At 55.0% G+C, this 20,744-nt stretch overlaps 2 protein-coding genes across 4 annotated transcripts in view; one reads left to right on the forward strand and one right to left on the reverse strand.

Annotated features, from left to right (window-relative positions):
* SUCO (SUN domain containing ossification factor) overlaps positions 1-3,156 on the reverse strand; it is a 41,948-nt gene extending 38,792 nt beyond the window's left edge. For all 3 annotated transcript variants that reach the window (XM_074876858.1, XM_074876857.1, XM_074876856.1), the window contains exon 1: positions 2,887-3,156. In XM_074876858.1, coding sequence (XP_074732959.1) covers positions 2,887-2,951 — 65 coding nt within the window. In that variant the 5' untranslated portion in view covers positions 2,952-3,156. The remainder of the gene's footprint in view (positions 1-2,886) is intronic.
* A 12,654-nt stretch (positions 3,157-15,810) lies between these two features.
* Positions 15,811-16,887, forward strand: PIGC (phosphatidylinositol glycan anchor biosynthesis class C). The gene has a single exon (XM_074876860.1). The coding sequence runs from the start codon at positions 15,899-15,901 to the stop codon at positions 16,775-16,777; it is 879 nt and encodes a 292-aa protein (XP_074732961.1). The 5' UTR covers positions 15,811-15,898; the 3' UTR covers positions 16,778-16,887.
* Positions 16,888-20,744: the final 3,857 nt, after the last annotated feature.

Raw genomic sequence — 20,744 nt, forward strand, 5'->3', positions numbered from 1 at the left:
TATGCAGCCATCTCACTCTTTTGAACTACTCGGAACAACGTCGCTGGCTGAGGTTTGTCAGAGAGCTGTGTTTATTCCAGCTTCAGAAAGCTTCAAGTACCAATACCTCTCTGATCCTGCACTCCCAAAGAGCATCACATTGCCTTTTCAGTAAAAGACACCAGCTAACAAATCCCTAAACTCAAACTTTTGGGTTTTTTGTACGTTTCCTAATACACAGTCACATTTTTAACTTAAAGAATGAGATCTTTTAAAACAGTTTCCAGTTAAACAAATCTTTTTTTCCTCCACTTGATTTTTACTAATTGATATTTCTCCATTGAGCCAACTTCTTTAGGCAAGCTTTAAAATGCATGATGGGAGATTTAAAAAATTCCCATTTTAAGCTTAGTTTCATCAAAGAAAGAAGCTACCACCCATCCAGGAATAAAACAAAGCCCAGGTTTTAAAAAAAAAAAAAAAAAAAGAGTCCAAAGAGCTCCAGGAGTTTTACAGCAATTTCAGCAATTCTGTTTGGACTTATGTTTTTTTCCCCTGCTTTTTTTGTTTTTAATTTGATCATCTGTTGACCACTAGTTTCACATGTAAGAAATGAGCTTCTCTCCTGCTAGCATTAAATCCTTTGAAGATTACATTTCAAGACAACTAAATTTAAAAAGCCAACATTTGTCACACATGCCAACATTTATAACACAAAGCCTTCCATTTACTATTTAAAGTTTCTTAACTGCTTATGTGAACAAATTTGCTCATTTTCTTTTTAGGAAAAAGTTAAATACATCGCTATTTACCACGTTACATAGTCCAGCAACAACGCAGGAATTAACAGACTTCAAGACTTTCTAATTACAACTGCGACATGGCTACTGAAATTAAAGCAAGTCACAATGCCATCCTGTAGACAAAGGATTTTAAAATCTCTAATGTGAATTTATGTTTGGACAACAGAGACTAGGGAACTACAGTTGTACCCCTCCCAACATCTAAATTAATCTACTGGTTCTTTTAATCTAAAGCAGCCAGAGTGAGCAGGGTGAACACAGTCTGAACCTTTTTTTTTAAATAGGAGTAAAAAGTTTGGAATACTCTAGTGCATGCTCTGAGATCAGTTAAGACACTGCTTGAAAGAATAATCTCTTTAAAAGAGTAAGAAAAAACTCATCTCAATTTTTCTCCTAACCATACCCAAGATGAACAGAGTTGTCTGGGCCTTACAGAACAATTACATTATTTCAACAAGTTAGTTGAACATGATATTCCTTTATCAATATAGAATAGGTATCTGAACTTTTTCTTAAACTAAGCAGTTCTGTTATAACAGCAGACTAAGAACACAGCACAAAAAAATTACTCTGACCATCTATATATATATATATATATATCATTAAGCTGAGAACACCTTCGTTAACAAATTACCTCGAGGCAAAAACAGGTTACCAGCCTTCAAGACATAAGAAAGAAACAAGAACTCTTTTCCCAATAAGAAATCTAACTATACAAGTAGAACCTTCCCTGAAGAAACTTAGTTGTCCACTGAGTAAAAGAAAAGCCATGTAAAGACAGTTCATCAGGTTCACAGCTCACTTCATGAAGCCTATATAGCTAGGAGCCTTTTGTTTAAAATTTTACTAAATATAAACAGGGCAACAGAGTTTTCAAGCACTTTTTAGACTCACTGCTTTGTCTCCTAAAAACAAAAGTGTGATGACACAAACTAAATTTGCTCCAGGATTGTCTGAACCCAGTAAGCAAGTGTCAGCACCAGATCCGCAACTGGTTCTGTACAGGGAGATGTCTGGGCTCCCCATTCTTCATCCAGCTAGAATCAACTGTGAGACAACCCAGAACTTCAAGACTATTTCTTTTTTTTAAATAGACTATTTAAACAATTTACAGGAAATGTATTAAAGTAACACATCAGATACTAAATTATCTCTAACAACAGCTGCTGTTCAGTTTTCAATATTTGCAGTTTGCTGTTCAAATTGTCTAGCATTTCTCAAACAGTGAGTCACAGAGTTCAAAGGAGGTCAAAGTTTAAGAAGCTTAGAACTTAGCATACAGAAATATATTCTCCTAATACTTACATTCTAATAAAAGTCATCTTTTAAGAAAGTTTGAAAACAAAATAAACAGAAGATGCTGGAACAAGGTATAGCTAAAATAATCACTATGAAAAACACTCTCAAAGACATAACCAATGCAAAAATAAAAAGGCTCATGGGCTTTAGTTTAACACAACTCCAGCCAGTCACAGAAAATCGATTTTAAGAAGGCGGCATCGTGATCTTTCCGAAATCACATCCAAGGCTCAGTCTGAGAAGTAAAGCCAGTAAGCCTTCCTGTGAAAAGCACTGATTAGCAACAGAATACATACAGAAAGGTACAGCATAACTCTGAACCCCTGGTATTTGAGGACTAACTCCACACCTGACACTGCTTGTTTTCACAAACGCAGCAAATGACTATTATTCACAGCAGGGGGAATTACCCTCCTAAAAGCTGATACCTTCCTTTCCCTTAACGCAACACCGCGTGCTGCCAGCACATTAACACATTCTTATTTTTCCAAAGGAAAGCACCTTTTTTTTGCCCTCGACAGCACCATCTCCACTTTCCCCTCCCGCTCTGCGCGCCCCGACCACCAGCTCTCAGCATCCCGACCAGGGCGCTCTCCCCGCCGGAGCCGGGACAGAAAAAGCCCCCCCAGGCGGGGCAGCAGGAGCGGCCCGGGAGCCCCGGAGAGAGTGTCATCGGCAGGGCTGCGGGCGGGCAGCTCTTGTCCCCGCGAGCCCCGCGAGGCAGGACACCCCCGCCTCCGGGAGGCCTCGGAGCAGCCTCCTCCCCGCCGCCAGAGCGAGGGCCGGCGGCGCGGCCGGGACTCACCAGAGCACGGCGCAGAGAAAAAGGCAGGAGCCCAGGGCCAGGAGCCGGCGGGGCGGCTCCCTCATCGTCTCCCCCGTCTACCTGCCGCGGCCGGGAAGAGGCGGCGCATCCTCCCCGGCAGAGGGACAGCGGGAGAAGCGCAGGCGGCGGGGAGGCCCGCTGAGGAGAAACGACCGTTGGAGCGGCCCCTCCCCCGTGCGGCGCGAGCGCGGCTCCGACGCAACGCGACAGCGAGCGGCGCGAGCGCGGCCGCCCCTCCCCGCCGGACCGGGCCCCTCCCCCCGCCCCTGAGCCCTTCACGCGCTGAGCTGGAAGGATACGCGTCACCCTCCCCGCCGCTCCGCCACGCCCCCCCGCGCCGCCGCCACCAATGGCCTGCGCAGGTGGCGATGGCCCCGCCCCCTTCTCCCGGCTGCCGGCGCAGACTGGCTGCTCCCCTCCAGCGCGGCGGCGAATCAGGAGAGCGGCCTTCTCTTTCCCCGCCCCTCCAAGGACCCCTCGGAGGTGTCCGCATGAAACAAGCCGTTACAGGGAAATCGCCATAGTAATAAATGACGGCTGACAGCAAAACCCGAAGCCGCGGAGCGCGCGATGAACGCCACTACCTCCGGTGCGAGGGACATTTTAAGGAACGGCGCTCCGACATGACAGTTTTTAAATTATTTTGTTTCGATCAGGCTTCTCTGCGGGTTGCCCCACAGAGCCGAGCGCTAATTGGTGCCGGCGCAGGCCCCCAGCGGAAAAATCGTGGCGGAGTGGGCGGGGGAACGCAGTTTCCCAGTGGGCGGGGCGGGGCGCGCGGGGGCTGCTGGGAGTTGTAGTTCCGGGCGGGAGGCCGCGCGGCGGGGCCGGCTGCCCCGCGTGGGTCCCCGGCGGCCCTGCGGCCCTCCCCAGCCCTGCAGCTGCCTGCACAGAACTTCTCCGTTTCCCTCCCGGGAGGCCAGGCAGCTAGTAGTGTGCTCTCAGCATCTGTGGGTGCCCGCCCCTGATGTGGGACAGAAGAGGGGCGCCTTCCCAGGTACTGGCACATTTGGGTTGACTGTGATAGAAAAACACAACAGTTATTATCAAAACAATAGGGATTTTGTAGATAGCCAGGCCTAAATATGCCCATCTAAAACATGCCATTGTTAGGTCGGCTTTACACTGAGCTATGGCAGCCAAAAGAACCATCCCTGCAGCTTACTCTTGGCAAAGAAACAGCTCAGGATTGGGGTTCCTGCTGCCACAGCGTGATCAGAGCTGCAGTGAGCAGATACGTGTGCTGTTCTCCCAACCCATAGGGTGTTACATTACGACAGCCCTACACAGGTGGATTAGTCACGAGTATGCCGCGTTGGAAACGTGCACATGTCAGGACTCTGAACACGGAAGGACAGCTTTGCCTGGAGGGAGGCACGGGAGGTGTGACTCACGGCAGTCCTTGCAGGGGCAGGGCTCTCCCAGGCCACAGCTGCTGTTTTTCCCAAAGGAGGCACAGCCCCAGCCCCACAGACCAGCCCTTATGGCTGTCTGGGAAGGCTCCCAAACAGGAGAGAGGGGCCTGCGGGGCTCAACTTTATGCTACCAAGCTGCAGGGTGGCGTGACTGGAGTCAGCCAGCTGCAGGTAAATGTTCCCAGCCAGCAGTGGAAACCTTTGTAGAGTCTTTGTGTCTGTTCTTTTCCTGATTTTTTACCCTGTAATTTTGTGCTTTCTTTAACACTCAGCATCCCCCGCCCTTCTGAGAGCTCCATGTGCCACAGGCAGCAGACAGGCCTGCGTGCCAACACATTGAGGAGAAGGGAAAAGGGGAGAAACTCCAGCTTCGTGCCCCATCTCCACACAGGCTGGGGTTTAAGCCCCCGGGCCAGCAAACCACGGGCTGTCCTGTGACAGAAACAGCCTGTCCTGCAGTGCCCAAGGAGAGGGCTGTCAAAGGAGGATCCGGGGCCAATCCCTGCTGTGTCTCTTTGGAAAATGGCAGGATAACAGCACAAGGGGCAGTGAGCCAGGGTGCAAAGCAGCACCCACTGCCCCATACCTTGCAGCTTAGCCAGAAGCCTGGATTGGAGCCACTGGATGAGGCTGTGACTCATTAGGTTGAATGGGAGGAAATTCCTGTGCAAGTCACTGGTAGGTTTTGGAAGAAGCCCGTGGCATAGCAGAGGAGAAATGGGTTCACTAAACCACAGTATGGATTACACCAAGATGAAAGTGGCCAGGAGGGTGGCTCTGACAGCGAGCGGCTGTGCTTTGTGTCCCTGGCGCGAGTGCCTGCCGCAGAGCCCCCTGGCTGCTCTCCCAGCGGGTCAATGGTGAGCCCAGCTGCCCCAGTGCTGCTCAACAAACTGGTCAGGTCCTGTCACCCCAGGAGTGGGGATGACACAGGAGCAGCCCAACTGGTTACGGGAGTGAGGCAAGTCCTGAAAAACGATGAGAAGTGAGCCAGCACCTTTGTCATGAGAGTTTCTTCAGCCTTTTGCAGTGCTAGAGCTAAGACGTGGCACAGTGACAGTGTGGATCCGTGGCTGTGTGGGTGTCTGACCGTCCTCAGGAGGGTTATGAGAAGAGACGCTGTGCGGAGGGTCCGGCTGTGCCTCCGGGGACCCACAGCAGGGCCGTGCCCAGAGCAGCACCAGTGCGGAAAGCCTCTGTGTCCAGGGGCGTGCCTCCGCGCCGGCCAGGGGAGCTGCCTCAGCAGTGGGAAATTCCCCAAGTCGTGGGAGCAACAGCACGCATCGCACCCACAGCTGTTTTAACCATGTCAGGGAGTGCCCAAAATCTGCCCCCCCACCACCCCCAGGGCTGGAGGGTGACACAGAGAGGCAGGGCAACGCGAACTTCAGCTGTAACTGCCTCCCTCCCTGCCTCCTGCCAGGATGTGACCCCCCAGGGAAGCACACAGGACTAGTCTCCTTCATGGATGCTACAGAAGTTATGGTACCTTTCCTTTGAGTGAGAGTGGTGTGTCGGCACAGGGAGATGCCGGGCAAAGCGTACACCTGCACACTCAGCGTCCTGCCGCCGACCGGAGGATCTGCCCGTGGCCACCTCACCCAGCAGGCAGAGAGCACTTCCCCATCCCACCAACACAGCCTCGGCCACAAACTCTGCATGTTGGGGATGGCCAGGACCAGAGCAGTAGAGAAATCCACCCAGAAAGCATTGGAGATTTAAACAACTGCTTAGCTGTCTGCTAGAAGAGCTGTTAAACATTTATTAACCCATTACTCAGTATTTCCAGTCAGAGCACTTGCCTCAGCTCTGGCAGGAGATGCTTTGCTCAGGGCCATGCCACAGTCTGGGACTGTCTCCATCATCAGCCTCTGTCGTGCTCCCAGGACAGAAATTCCTCCAGCCTCCTCCCAAGAGCTTTTCCCCAAGAGGAGGGGAAAAGGCTATGAAGCCACACTTGCTCAACCCCGCTGAGCTGCTCTCGACTGGCACAGCTGCCACATGCTACAGTCCTGTTACCAGCTGGGCATTAATCACATACAGCTTAGACCAAACACAGCTAAGGAGCTGTCATGGAGGACAGATCATTTCAGGGGAACTATTACAGTGACTGGGCAGGATCCCAGAGAAAAAGCCCCTTCGAGTCAGTCCCCACCAGGTATGAGGATCCACCTAAAAAGCCTGGTGCTGTTAGCTAGACAGAAGTCTCGATTCATTGCCTCTGACATACCCGCATACTGGCGCTTGCTAAGCTTGTTTCTCAAGCACTGATAAGATGAGCAGTAAAAAAAAATTACAGATTACCCAATTTCCCAACTAGAACCCATAATTAACCCAAAGCCCAACGGACCGTAGGGTTATCTGGGAACAAATATTTGCATGGGGTTCTCAAAAAGTGCTGCACGTTTGCAGCAGGGTCTTCATTTTTCTTGGCCAAATTTCTCTTGGCCAAATCCCAGGATGAAGCGGGCTGGTGCAGTTCCCACGGAGGGTGAGCCCTGCCGCGGGGCTGAACTCGAGCCACCGCATCACCCGATGATGCACGTACCTGTGTCTCCTGGGCGGGGGGGACTCGCCATGCCAGCGGTGTCGATGCAGAGCTACAGAACACCGTGAGCATGCAAAGCACAACAGGTCGCACTGGCAGCGGTACAAGCATCGCTCTGCTGACAGGGTATAAAAGCTGGGTTGTGACACTCAGCACCCCGGGTAGGGAGAGCTGGAGGTGGCCACCCAAGGGTGACCTTGGTGCGGTGTTTCTGAGCAGCAGGAAAGAAAAGGCGCCGCTGCTTTACCTGCAAACCATGTGCAGTGAGAGGGCAATGGTTGTCCATCGCACTCAGACACTCAGATGGACCTCAGAGTGTTGTACAGGCTGTAGAATGCCTCCCAGAAATTTGGGCACTGAGGCTGTGGAGCAATGTTTGAGTTCTGGAGAGACACCTGACCTTGGGTTACACCCTGGGCCTTTGTCTTTCAGCACTTTCCAGCATTTGGTTGCTGCAGATGCTAAGCCTTCTCCTCCATTCATCCATATCTGCTCTTTACAAAGGCTTCTTGTTTTCCCAAGTGGGTTTTTTTTTCACGTGTGATTTAATTCGCACAAACTCCTTCCTCTTCTGACTATTGATCTTGGCTCCTCACTGGTTAAAATAAAGTAAATCTTTCGTAAGCAGGTTTTGACAACACAACTTTTGTTCCTTCCAGACACAATTTCCTGTTTAATTTCCTGACCGTTTCTTATTTAGTAAGGGAAAAGCTGTAAATTGCAAGATTGCTTCAGAGAGCTTCCCCTGACTTTAGATGAAGCGTTAACCACTTGCAGGAGAGACTCCAGAAAACCAGTTTAAAACTTTTAAAAAATCCTGAATATCTTTTATGTCTTTTGCAGCTCACACTGAGGGGAAACAAGCTGTGCAAAAAATGGGGTTGGAATCGTTTTCCTTGCAAAACCAAACAGGAGCAACTCTGCCTCCAGCCGAGCTGATAATTGCTCTTTCGTCACTCAATAACGTCTCTCTGAGATACAGGATTTTGGGGGAGGGTTGCTGCAGGGTTTTACCCTGGGCCAAGGCAGCAGGCACCATCGGTGGAGTTTGCACCAGTGATTCTGTTCCTGTCACGCCTCTGCTGGGCTGGGGCTGCCTCCCTGTCCTGCAGGGAGGGCCTTGTGTCTGCGGGCCCCAGACATCCCCCCGCACAGACGTTGCCATGCTGGGCTGCTGGGCTGTGACCGCGGTCACCGCGACCGGCCGATCGAACTGCAGCTGCCTGCGGGCCGGGTCACAAACGCTTGCTCTGCACAGAGCCTCGTTAGGTTTACTTAACGCAGGCCGGCGTGGCGGTGTGCGATGGCGCCGAGGAGCGGTGGGCAGCTCTGCTCTTGGCAGGGACGATGGCACGCAGTGACACTTGGCAGGGGCTGTGTGACCTGGTGTAGGAGAGCGACTGCTCTGATCTCCAGCCAGCCGGCCTCAATTCTGCATGAAAGAGCCTTGAAATCTAGCATGGGTAGAGGGTGGCACAGTCCCGCAGCTCCCAAAAGCACTGACGGAGCCCTGGCTGGGACCACCTGTGGCAGGCTCAGACCCCTCACGTGGCTCTCTTGGGGCACAGCCAGGTCTGGAGAGAGATTTCCTCTTTAGTGGCTCAAAACCTGAAAGTCAAAACTTTAAGTAAGAAAATTAATTGAAATGGGAATTCCACTTTTGAAAACATTTGTATTTGGTTTGCTCAATTCATGTGGCTTCATTTGAATTTTAGCTTTGCCTAGATATAGGAGACTAAATGATTGCTCCAGCAGGGATGCCCAGGCAGGGTACATCAGGAAGCCACAGCATCTCCTGGCCCTGTTTTAAGACCAGAGAGACCCCTCATGACAGAAAGCACCTTTCCCACAGCCGGTGCTTGGGAACAGATGGAAAGCAGCTTCAAGGAGAAGGGACCCACCTTCAGCAGCATCTCAGCTTGATGCCGTGATGCTGGTGCAGAGATCGCTGCCCGCTGCCAGCCAGAGAAGACAACATAGTCGGCAGCCGAGGAGCTGCTCTTGCCGTCTTGGGGAGGCTGAGTGGGGAAAGTCCAAAGACTGCTGGCACCTGAGACACCTCTTGGTCGCATGATGGAAATGTGGTTTGGGACCTGGGGCTTTCAGCAGGGTGAACCATTGTGGCAGGCACCTGCTGTTCCCCTGGTGTTTCCCGGTAGCTGCCAGCTGAGCCCCCTGGGAAAAGAAAAAGCAAATATTGCTACAGAAACCAAGAAACAGCAAAACTTGGTGATGGAGGTGTAATGCTTTTTGGGGCTTTATTTCTGGGAGGACAGCGTGGGCTGAAGTTGCCCATAAACACTGAGGGCAAGTGAAAGGGCTGGGAAAGCACCCAGTGCAACACGGTGCTGGGTTTCCTCCATGGCCCCATGCAAATTGAGGCCAAAGTGGGCAATGTCGCAGGCGCGTGATCTGGCAGGACGGCACATCCGTGGCTTTCTCAATGCAAAACCAAACCTCCCAAGGCTGGGAGGGGGGGTCAGGGCCCTGTGACAGCAGTGCTGGGAGCGTGCCAGGAGGGTGGCAGAGCCTGCGCAGGAGCAGCAGCACCTCCGTCAGATGAGAGTGGTGGGGGTGAGAGATGAGAAGGGCTGGCTGGGAACACACAGGGAATGCCATGGGCTCAGCTGCTTCCCTTCCCCTTTTGCCGAGTACTAAAATAAACTAAATTCCGCCCCCCCCCCCCCCAGCTCCGTCCCCTCTCCGGCAGATATTTAAAAATAGGGAGGTGGGTGAGGGGGTGGCTGGTAGCAGGGAGTGTCACTCCTCTGGGACCCACTTGCTTACAGGGGAACATACATGTCCTGCAGGGCCAGGCCCAGGGGACCCTCTTCCCTGTATTTTGGGGTAGGACGAGCTCATATTGCAGGGAGAAGCACTGCATGTGTAAAACACACCTCAGCCCTGACATCGAACCGCTCTTCCCAAGCACGCAGGCTCCTGCTTAGAGGCTCCAGGTAGATGTTCACAGGAAGAGGTCAGGAAGGGCTCCTGGGGTGCATATCTCCTCTGAAATGGCTGTTTCCAGGCTGAGGCTATGCTTCTTTACTAGTCAAGTGGGAAGGTGAGCACAGAGGAGGAGCCTTTCACAGTGCACCAAGCTGAAGTGCTGATTTACAACCTCTTTCAATCTGTACGTGCTGAACTTTTCCCCAACTGGCCCATTTGCATGTGCTGTTTCATTCCCTGTCCCTGTCTCTGTCCATTTCTGGCTTGCTTTGCACCTGCACAGCTACAGAACAAACATATCCCCTGGGCAGATGGTAAAAACCTCGTTATGAAACACTGGGTCCCTTCGTACCTCTCGTGCTGCATCCCAGAGCTGCAAGGGGAGGGAAGTGGCTGCTGGACGAGGCTCAGGGTGATGGAAAGCTGGCACTGGAGAGCTGGCACATGGCTCCAGCAACCACCACCCTGGGTACCAGCTCTTCCCAATGGTACATTGCTTTTGCCCTCCAGGGAGTTGGATTTCTCAGTGTTTTGCCACCTGCAGCTCTTGATGCCTTTCCACCTATTGTGGCAGAGATGGGTCAGCACTTCACATCCCATCCCCCTGCTTCAAATTTGGGGCTAAACAAAGGGGAACAGAGTCAGAAACCACTTGGCAAAGCTTTGTTCCGGAGCCCCAGCCCTGCTCTGCTGGGTCTTGGGGGCACCCGTGTGAACCCTAAGACCCTCCTCACTCCTAAATCGCAGGCATTTTTCACCTTCCAGCTTCCATGACAACCCATGCTCAGGTCCCACAGGCAGACTTTGGTTTTTGCCCCCAGGGTCTGGTTTCCTCCCTGTGTCTGTGTGTTAGGGATGTGCCACGTATGGCTGAAGGTTGAGCTGAGCTTACCTGGGCAGCTGAACTTGGGACTTGTCCCACCTTGGAGCACTCTGCAGCTGGCAGAGCACATCACTGACGTCATTTTTGGCTGCAGTTCCCTAGGGATTTTTTTTTAAAGCAGATTAAAACCCAAAAACATCTTGACTAGGTGACAGCTTGACCTTCATGGAGTTCCCCTACAAAACAGGACCCTACGGACCCACTGCCCTGGAGCTGGCCAGGACCCCAGCCAGGCCAGCTTGTCCCTCTCCCTGGAGCTCAGCAGGGGTGGTGGGGAGGGTGTTTTGCCATGGGGCTTCACCAATCCGTGCTGATCGCTGGGGAATGCCAGGACCGAGGGAGCTCAGTTTCACAGTGGCCCCAGAGGCTGTGACTTCCAGAGGTTGCGTCCCTGCAAGTGTGTGCCTTTCCACATCATATCTCTCCTAACCCAGCTCCTCAACCCAACTCCACAGCAGCTTTCCCATCCTTCTTCCTCTGTAACACACTCAGCAAATCCCAAACCTTTCCCTGACAGATGCCGGTCCAGCCTGGACTCCTCAGACCCGATCCCAATTTCCTCGGTACCTCTTCATCTCAGCTTGGGAGGGGACTAGTTTCCCCCTGGCTGCTCTGCCTCCCTTCCCACCACCCTTGTTCTCCCCTGCAAGCCCCCATGTCTTGCCCAGCCTGTCCCCCATGCCCCTAGGATGCTGCCACGAGGGAAAACAACAACTCACCACCATTTAGGTCCTCTCTGTCCTGGGCAGGGGCTGTTCACCCAGGAATGCCTCCATGGGGTCTACAGCAAGGTCCTGCCTTGTGCCCTGGGGCAGGCTCCTCTCCATAGGGCAGGTCATGCTCTGGAAGTGACCTGCCTGGGACAGGGAACTTTGACACCCAAAACTGGTAAGATCCCCACCAGGAGCTCCTGGTGCTCCCACACTGTCCGGCCTCAGGATGGAGACCTGCGGGGATCGTGGCATGCTCCCTGCCCTGGCTGCACTGTGGCACATGGCCAGGGCCAGTGAGGCCTCTGCTGAGCCTGTATGGGACAGAGCATCCCTCACCTGAGCTTTCAGGGAGGCTTCCTGGGTGGTGGAAGATTCTGTGGAGAGCAGGAGGGCTCGGGGTTCTGGGCAGCTCCAGCTGGGTCTGGCCAGTGAGGCTGTGGCAGGAGCTGTGCCTGCGGGGGCCCAGGAGCATCCCTTGGCAGCATGGGCTGCCCATGGCAAGGGCATCTGTGCAGGGGATGCCGCTGCTGGCTCACGTGCTGCCAGTGGCCCAGATCCCCCTGGGACCAGGATGCAGACCTGGATCTAGGAAATCTGACCTGCACACAGGGAAGGGAGATGTTTGGCAGAGCTGGAGCAGCACCGGACTCCCCTGTGCCTGGGCACACCGCTGCAGGGGACTCCAGGGCAACCAGCCCCACATGCCCCAGCATCCCCCCATGGGGCTCAGCCCAGCTGCGAGGCACTGGGCTGGTGTCCCACTCCGTGCTGGGAACTGAATCCAAAAAATCCTTAAATAGGTGATTGCAGGAGAACAGATGCAGCCCATGTTACGGGGCCATTTAAGGCAGGAGACAGTTTCTGGGCATGGAAAAATTCAGCAGCTGGAGCTGCGCCAACCTCCCCCTGAAAAACATTCCTGCGGAGGGAGGGTTTCACTCCAGGGTCAAAGGGGAAGGCTGGGGAGTTGCTTGGCAGAGAAATTAAGCCTGAGCATCCATAGCTGCACTCGCTGGGTCCATCTGTCCTGCTACCCCAGGCCCACGGATGGACCCAGCTCCGCTGCCACAGCCCGGGACATACAGCACAACCCTTGCAGGCACTGCTGGCTGCAGAGGGACCACAAGAAGGATGGAGCCCGCACTGCGAGGCAGCCTGCAAAGTCACTGGTGCCATTGCAGACTTGCTGCTGGGGGAGCCCTGTCCCCCGCAGGGTGACACAGATAGGATGCAGGGGGAGAGCCCCAGCCGAGGGACATGGAGAGGTGCAGGATCCACCCTCACTCATGCAGCAGCCTCAGGCAAGTTCAAAGCCTAAGCAGGGTGTGCTGTTTAGTTATTTCAAAGCCTACTTCTCTGCAACACAAGTGATAGTCCCACCCTGAGGAGAAGCAGGCACACCTGGAGGCAGCCCCGAGCCGGCAGTGGGGGGTGCAGTGCCCTCGATACTTTGATATTCAAATATCTCCAGTGGAGGCCTAGATCAGTCACAGCTATTTCAGTCCCAGCCTGTCACCTTTTCCAGCTTTCCTTCCAAACAGCTTTAGCAGCATATTCAAACATTTGGAGCCCAGCAGACACAGTGGGGTCCCTTTGCAAAGGGCAGGGGACAGCTAAGCCAACAGGTCCTCAACATATACAGAGTTTGTAGTGCCATGGCATCCACCTCCTCATTCCCGCATTACAGCAGAGAGTCTCAAAGCACTCGCCATCTCACAGCCTCTGCAGAGGCCAGTGGCACTCGGGGACACCTAATCTTGAGGTGAGGGAGGTCTCGTGGCACGGACTCCAGAGTGGGAATTAAGATGCTCACAAAGGGCTTTTGCATCCTTGACCTTAGCTACTGCTTGTCCCTGCCAAGGGAGCCCTGGTGGCCACGTAGCCCTGGGAGGGCTGAGGGGTGACTCCATGGCGCACGTCCCCTCTGACCTGCAGGGACGGAGAGTGACGTGGCAGGTCCTACAGCGGGTCCCGCTAGGACTGTGCACAGGCAGGTGAGTCATTCCCCTGCAGCCAAAGTCTGGGCCACCCGAGCAGGGCTGAGCTGCCCTTTGGACTGTGGGTGGTAGGTTCATGCCATGGCAGAGCACACACTGTCCCCTCCCGCGGGGACGCAGTGGCAGCGCAGTAGCGGCAGCTGTTTTGTGCTGGAGCCCGTGGGGTCTCCCAAGCACCCAGTGGGTGCCAGGCCCTGTGGGTCTCGGTACTGGGTCGTCACTGCGAAGGGTGCAGAGGGGCTTTGCTTTGCTGCCACCGTGGCTGGCATCGCCTGGCACAGCTTAGGGATGCTGCGAGTCACTGACCAGCAGCAGTCTCCCACCCCTCCCTGCCTCTGAGGGGGACTTTGGTGGCCCACTGCAGAGGAGATTTCAAGGGGCACACCCTTGCCTCTGTGCTCCCCCCCTCCACTGGGGTTTCCAGAAGGCCCTGACCACATCAAGGCCACATCACAGCCCAGCCCAGCCCACAGTTCCCGGTCCCCAGAGCATCGTGGTTACGTACACTTGCAGTGAGAGCGGAGTGCTGCCCTGCCCGTGCCCATGGGAAGTGGCATCCCTCCACCGTGGTGGCCACGGCACTTCTCAGGGGAGCAGGAGGGGCACGCTGCCCTCTGAGCTTTTCTCTTGCATGCTCCAGCTTTACTCTGCGACTTTGGGAGAACGACATTGTGATCAAAATCTCAAGTTCCCAGGCCCTTGGGCTTCAAGGCAATGCCAGCAATCGCAGGAGCTGGCAGCACTCCTTGTCCCTCTGGGCACCAGCTTGTGCACAGGGAGGTACTGGTATGGCTCTGTGCAAAGCGTGGGGATGGGGGCTTTTAGGTAGGGCAGCTAAAACTGAGTCCAGCTCCATCCTGGCTTGGAGGCTGCCAGCTTTGCCCCTTGGCACGGGGTACCTGCACAGGGTGAGCAGCTGCTCCTGCCTGGCAGCAAAAGTGCAATGATATGGGGCTGGGAGGTGGCACTTTTTAGATGTCACTGCAGGCTGGCTCAGCCCAAGGCCCCCCCAAAGGCACATCAGCAGCGTGGGGGTTACCTGCTGCTCTGCACGTATCTGGATGAGGTGGGGTCCGCTTGGAGAGTCCCTCGTGGCAGGTGCTGGCTGGCTCCTGCCCGTGCGAAGGGAAACGTGTAAGGGCTGTGGGGGGAAAACAACCATCAGTTCTTTTGCCAGCTCCCACCATGACAGGATGGCCATGAACGCCCCTTCCCGAAGCACAAACAGGGCAGTGTTCAGGGCTGCTCTACCCCAGGCTAAGGCCTCTTGGGTGAGGCCAAAGTAAGCAGCTCCTCGGCAGTGAGCACCTCTCCGGGGCTGGGAAGGCTCTGACCTGAGCACAAACAAACACACAGTTAGGGAAAACATCTCTTGCCTCTACAAAACCTCCCCTCGCCCATTTTTGTTCCCCAGCTCCCTCGCTGCACGCTAGCTCGGTCCTTTTGGTGAGGGGATGGACAGTGCAGGAGATGGGGCTCCCTGTAGAGCTGCACTTCTCAGCCCCTGCTCAGCTGCAGTTTCTCCCTTTCCTCCTCCTGCTCTGCTTCTTGAGGGTGCCAGTAGGCTCGAGGAGCGGGGCAGGATCAGGCTGCAAGCAGCCAGGAGCTGCTGGGGAAAGGCAACCTGTGCTCACAGCATCACAACCACATTCCCCGACGCTGGAGCCTGGTTTGACCAGAAGAGCAGGTGCCTCGCTGGGCTGGGATGGGGCGCGGGGCTTGCAACACGAGCTGGGGTTACTCGCTGAGCAGCGAGGCCGGACACAGACGGGGCTGTCCAAGCACAGAGAGGAGGAGACCAAATCCCACCGCCCAGCTGTGCCCTCCTTGATGGCCGCTCAAGGAGGGCGTGTTGGGGCTGCTGGAGGGTCCCCCGGGAGACGCCCTTTGCCACAGCGTGTGGGCACAGCTGCTGCTGAGACCACGGCAGGGGCTGCCCAGCCCACAGCAGGGGCACCCCTCCTTCCCTCGGGGTGGCGGGAACCTCCTGCCGTTTTGCGGGGGGACAGCCAGAAGCGAGGCAGCCCCGGCAGCACCTCCATGCAGCAGCCTGTGTGCAGGATAAGGGCTGTGGCACTCAGGGTGGCCAGACCCTGGCATGGCGCTGGGGTCTCCCCTCACACACACCCCCCTACCCCCCCCAAAAAAACCCAAAACACCTGGCTGCAAGAAACATCTGCTTGCAGGGAGGGGGGGGGTGTGTGTGTGTGTCACCCCAGCGGGGGGGCCCTCGCAGGCCTGACGGTGCCCGGCCCTGCTGCCCCCAACTCATCCCTCCGAGCCCCTCCCGCAGCTCGAACCTGTTCCGGAGGGTAAACGGCTCCGTTTGCCGGGGGATCCCGCCGGCAGGTGGCAGCCCCGAGCGCCCCGGCGTCCCTTGCGCCGCCACCGGGGCCCGGCGGAGGCGGCGGGGCCGGGCCGGGACCGCGGGTGCGTGTGCGGCGGCGGTGGAGCACCCCCCCCGCTCCCCGGCCCGGCCCGGGGGGATGGAGCCGGTCCCCGGGCGGCGGTGGCAGAAGGTGCTGTACGAGCGTCAGCCCTTCCCCGATAACTACGTGGACCAGCGGTTCCTGGAGGAACTGCGGAAAAACGTGCACGCCCGCCGGTACCGGTACCGGGCCGTCGTCTTCCAGTCGGGAGCGGTGGTGCAGCAGCTCTGCAGCGTCTGCGTCTTCGTCGTCACCTGGTGGTACATGGACGCCGGGATGCTGAGCCCGCAGGGGCTTTTCGGGGCGGCCCTGGTCTCCTCCCTGCTCGGCTACGTCCTCTTCGACGCCGTGGACTGCGGGGCCGGGCGGCGGGAGAGCGGGCGGACGCGGTGGGCCGACCTGAAGAGCACCCTGGTGTTCGCCGCCTTCACCTACGGCTTCTCGCCGGTGCTGAAGACGCTGACGGAGTCCATCAGCACAGACACCATCTACGCCATGTCGGCCCTCATGCTCCTCGGTCACCTCATCTTCTTTGACTACGGTGCCAACGCCGCCATCGTCTCCAGCACGCTGTCCCTCAACATGGCCATCTTTGCCTCGGTCTGCCTGGCCTCCCGCCTGCCTCGTTCCCTCCATGCCTTCGTCATGGTCACCTTCGCCATGCAGATCTTTGCCCTCTGGCCCATGCTGCAGAAGAAGCTGAAAGCCCAGACACCCCGATGCTACGTGGGGGTGACGGTGCTCTTCGCGCTGGCAGCATTGGCGGGGCTGGCCACCGTCTCCAGCGTGGGCGCTGTGCTCTTCGCCTCGCTGCTGCTCGCCATCTCCTGCCTCTGCCCTTACTGCCTCATCCGCCTTCAGCAGCTCAAGGACAACATCCACGGGCCATGGGACGAGGCTGAAATCAAGGAGGACCTCTCCAGGTTCCTCATGTAGGCTGGGCCTAGGGGGAGAAGGGACCTTCTGCTGTGAGCCGTGCAAAGGTCCTTGCTGGGGGCCAGCCCTGGGGGGAGGACACCAGCCTAATAAAGCCTTTCGCACAGCAACGAGGACCACGTTTGCGTTACCCTCAGCATCTATTTCCAGACCTGACCTGCTTGGTTTTAGCAAAGGAAGGAGCTGAACCCCACACATGGCCAGCCTGAGCAGCAGCTTGGGGCACAGGCGAGTGGGGTAGTGCATGCTCTGGCCGTGCAGACCCATACCTGCGTTTGGGGGGGTGCAGGAGGGTGAGCATCCCCTGAGCAGAAACACCACCTGGAAACACACATCCGGCTCTGATGGGCCCCATGACATGCCCATGAAGGTCCTCAGCCTCAGGGACCTCGATGTGTGTGATGGGGACTGACAGCACTTCCCTGGGTGGCCTGGAGGGGAAGGGAGCTGGGTGAGGGTCGCTGCGGGCAGGATGGACGTGTGGGGTGGTGCGTGCTGCAGGACCAAGCAGGGCTGAACACGAGGGCAGCTGGGATGGGTCACTGATGACAGAATAGCCTCATGATACTGCCAGGCACCACATCACCCAAATCCTTTAGGAGAGGTGGGGGTGAGGGGGCAAGACACCTTCCTCCCCTCTCTAACCCCCTCCCAGAGGTGGATCTGGCCTCGCTGCAGGGCCAGACCCCGAGCCAGAGGGATGGAGCTCAGCACAGACCCCTGCAGGCGCAGTCCCCGGCTCGCTGGGAGCGCGGCGGGGCCTGTCGAGGGCCTGTCTGGTGGCCATCTGTCCAGCGGCCGTCTGTCCGGCACCGCACACACCGCAACAGAGGGCGCTCCCGGCAAACAAGTCCCGCTGGAGGCCAGGTCAGGCCAGGCTGAGCGCCGGGAGGGCTTCCCCGGCACCTTCCCTTTCCCCGCTCCTGGGATGTCCCTCGACAGCCTGGCCCCCCTCCGGGCACCCCAGGGAGCTGAGCCTGCCGGAGCCGGCACCGCGAGAGGGAAGGGATGCACGCACCTGCCCCGGCCCCACCTCGCAGGGATGCTTTTGGCACTACCCGGGTTTTATGAAACCCAACGCTGCAGAAGTACAACCTTCTGCTTGATTTACCCCATCCCTTTGAGCGTCCGGGTCTCTCCCCAGCGAGCGGGCGCTTGCCGTGCACTCCTTGGGCATTCTCAGAAATGAGCAACCCCCAGTGGAGTCCCCAACACCTCCAGTGCTTTGTCACAGCTCTTGCCAAGTGTTAAATGTTGCTGTTTTCGTCATGATGACAACATGTCATTTTGGTTTTAATTAAAACCTGCGAAAGTTTAGAGCCCGGGCTCCAGTCTCACAGGGAACACAGTGTAGCCAGATGCTCGCAGTCAAGATGGTATTTTTTGGTTCTTCAGAAAGAAGACTGTTTTTTCACAGAGAGGTTTCCCAGAAGGCTGCTCAGCAACCAGGGTGTCCCATCTTGCGCTGGGCTAATGCCATTGTAACACTGCCATCCAAAGCCAATTCACAGAGTCCATCAGGACGGCAAGGCTTCAGTGTAAATCAAAAGTAAATCAAATCTAGCTTGCCTGGCGCCTGGTGTTAATATCTGTCATGGTAGAGGCTACAAGAAAGCAGAGCTTCTGCTGCACCCATTCCCCCAAGGAGAAAGATTTCCCAAAAAATACTCTTCCCAAATTCAGACTCTCAAAACCAGCTCTGGGTTAGGAAAAGTGCAAACATCAACTACCCAGACATTCCAGGTGGAGACAGACACAGACTGTCACCTCAGCCACAGCTGGAACCCAGTGGATCACCCGTGCAGATCCCTGGGCTCCAACTGATGCAGCAGGCCTTGTCCACCCAGCTCCAGGCAGGATGCAGGATGTGTCCCGTCCAGCCCGCTGCAGGCAGCTGCATCCCAGCCCACAGCCCCAGGCCTCTCTGTTCCTTCCCTTCACCTCCTCCTTAGCCTCAGTCCTTGCCCAGAGATCCCCTGGGGAAAGGCTTAGCCCTCTGCTTAGCTTGCCCGCAGATACCCTGCTCTCCCTAACCTGGGAGATGAAAATATAAAGTCCAGTCCACAACCTGGATGCACAAAGGGAAGGAAGGAAAAATGCAAGTGAGAGCCAGGGAGAGGAGAGGAGACACAAAAGCCAGGCAGAGTTTCCCTAGGAGTTCTCTGACCTTCTCCTGAGGACACATGCTCTGCAATGCTGCTGAAATTATTTAAGATGCTAAATAAATGGCCATTATGAGTATGTCCTCATGCCTGAGGTCAGAATATCCTCTACAGACCAAAACTTTGCCATAACTCTACGTCCACCTCAGCAGTAAAGCTGAATGCCCTTTGAGCATTCGCTACCTGAGCGTACCGGTCTGCGGCTTCTCAGATGAAGCACATGCTGAGACCAAAGAAAGAGGTCAGTTTGTAGGCAACCAAATCATCATCAACCAGCTCTAAAGAGTTAAATGTTATTTTACATTATAAGGAAGTGCAGTTGCTTTCTCTTAAGTTTCCAAGTCCACTGAGATCCAGTACTTCAATGGGACATTTGATTTGAAGCTGGCCAAATGTGAGTAATTGTAAACTGGCTGGGGATAAGCCTTGATCCTGGGGGAGCCACTGACACGTGCCGTCTGGAATCTCCATCTCCAGCCTCTGCAGCAGGGAAAGGCAAGCGTCAGCCACCCACACCGTGCTGTCAGGGGCCTGTGTCCCTCCTCACGTGGGAGACTGGATCTGGGAAGCCTGGAAAGAGTAAAGCTTCAGTCTTTGAAGGCAAGATCTTTCTATCTCTTCAATTCCCACAGTAATCACTAAGCTTTTCTCAGCTTTGTGATGTGAGAGGTGATAGCAACAACATGAATGATCAGGAAACCAAAATAGGATTTTGGTCCTAACCCACCCTGTGCAAAGCAGCTTAGGACACATAATGCCACCAGCTGGTGCAGCACCCTTAGCCTTCTCCACCTAGCCACAGAATGTATACCACTGCAGGGTGGAAATAGCACAGACAAGGTTAAGCAGCTTCTTCAAAAAGTCATCCTGTTATTTGATGCTAAAGAACAGGCCAAGGTTTGCCAGCACACCAATACCTTTGTCTTTCTACTTAGGAGGTTTTAGGAATACCTGCCAGAGAACTGTGAAGTTTGGAGTCTTATTTCCAACAATTTTTTGACAAATACTTCAGAAGGCGGCAAGGATTTCTGTGAAAGGTTTAACACCATAAAATGCCCCAAGAAAAAAGTTTGCGCCTTACAGCCTCATGCATGGAGGTCAGGGGGCAGCTAGGAGGACAGCAGCAGCTCCTGGTTGGGGTGCTGTAGGTAAGGTCATACAACTAAAATATCAGCCACCTTTTATTTGTTGTTGGTTCATCTGTTGGTACCATGCTGTCCCCCAGAGGGAATGCAGTCACAGCTTCCCCCAGTGCAGAACAGATTTTGAACAACCTTGAAAAAAAGCAGCTTGTGAAATTCAGCATGTTCCCATTCCCTCTTACCTGAGAGGTGAAGCATGACCAGAACCTCCTCAAGAGATCACTGGGTACAAATACCATCGCTTCTGTAGTAGTCCTGAAAATACACAATTCCTGAACACTGCTGAGGATTTTTGCCTCAGTACCTGACAGCAATGAGTTCCACAGATGAAAGAAGATACAGCAATCTGAGCTCCCCTCCTCATCCCCTACTCTTGGGACAGCTGTGTTCACAGGACTGTTAACAGCCTCCATTTCTCCCTTTTCCCAGGGTGCTGGGAAGCACCTTGCCCATCAGTGTGCTCTTTCCAGCTCCAGCAATTCCTAGTTCAGCACATGCCGTTCAATGTCTAGTAGGAATGACTATTTATCTCCCTCTCCTAAGAATTGGGTTTTTTCCCCTGTTTGCTAATACCATTGCTGTTTCTTCAGTTGCACTCTACCAAAAAACAAAGTCTAAGAAGTGGGAAGAAAAATCTAAGTCTACAGCTCTCTGGGCTTGCAC

The sequence above is a fragment of the Strix uralensis genome, chromosome 8 (assembly GCF_047716275.1).
Source record: "Strix uralensis isolate ZFMK-TIS-50842 chromosome 8, bStrUra1, whole genome shotgun sequence".
Taxonomy (NCBI): domain Eukaryota; kingdom Metazoa; phylum Chordata; class Aves; order Strigiformes; family Strigidae; genus Strix; species Strix uralensis.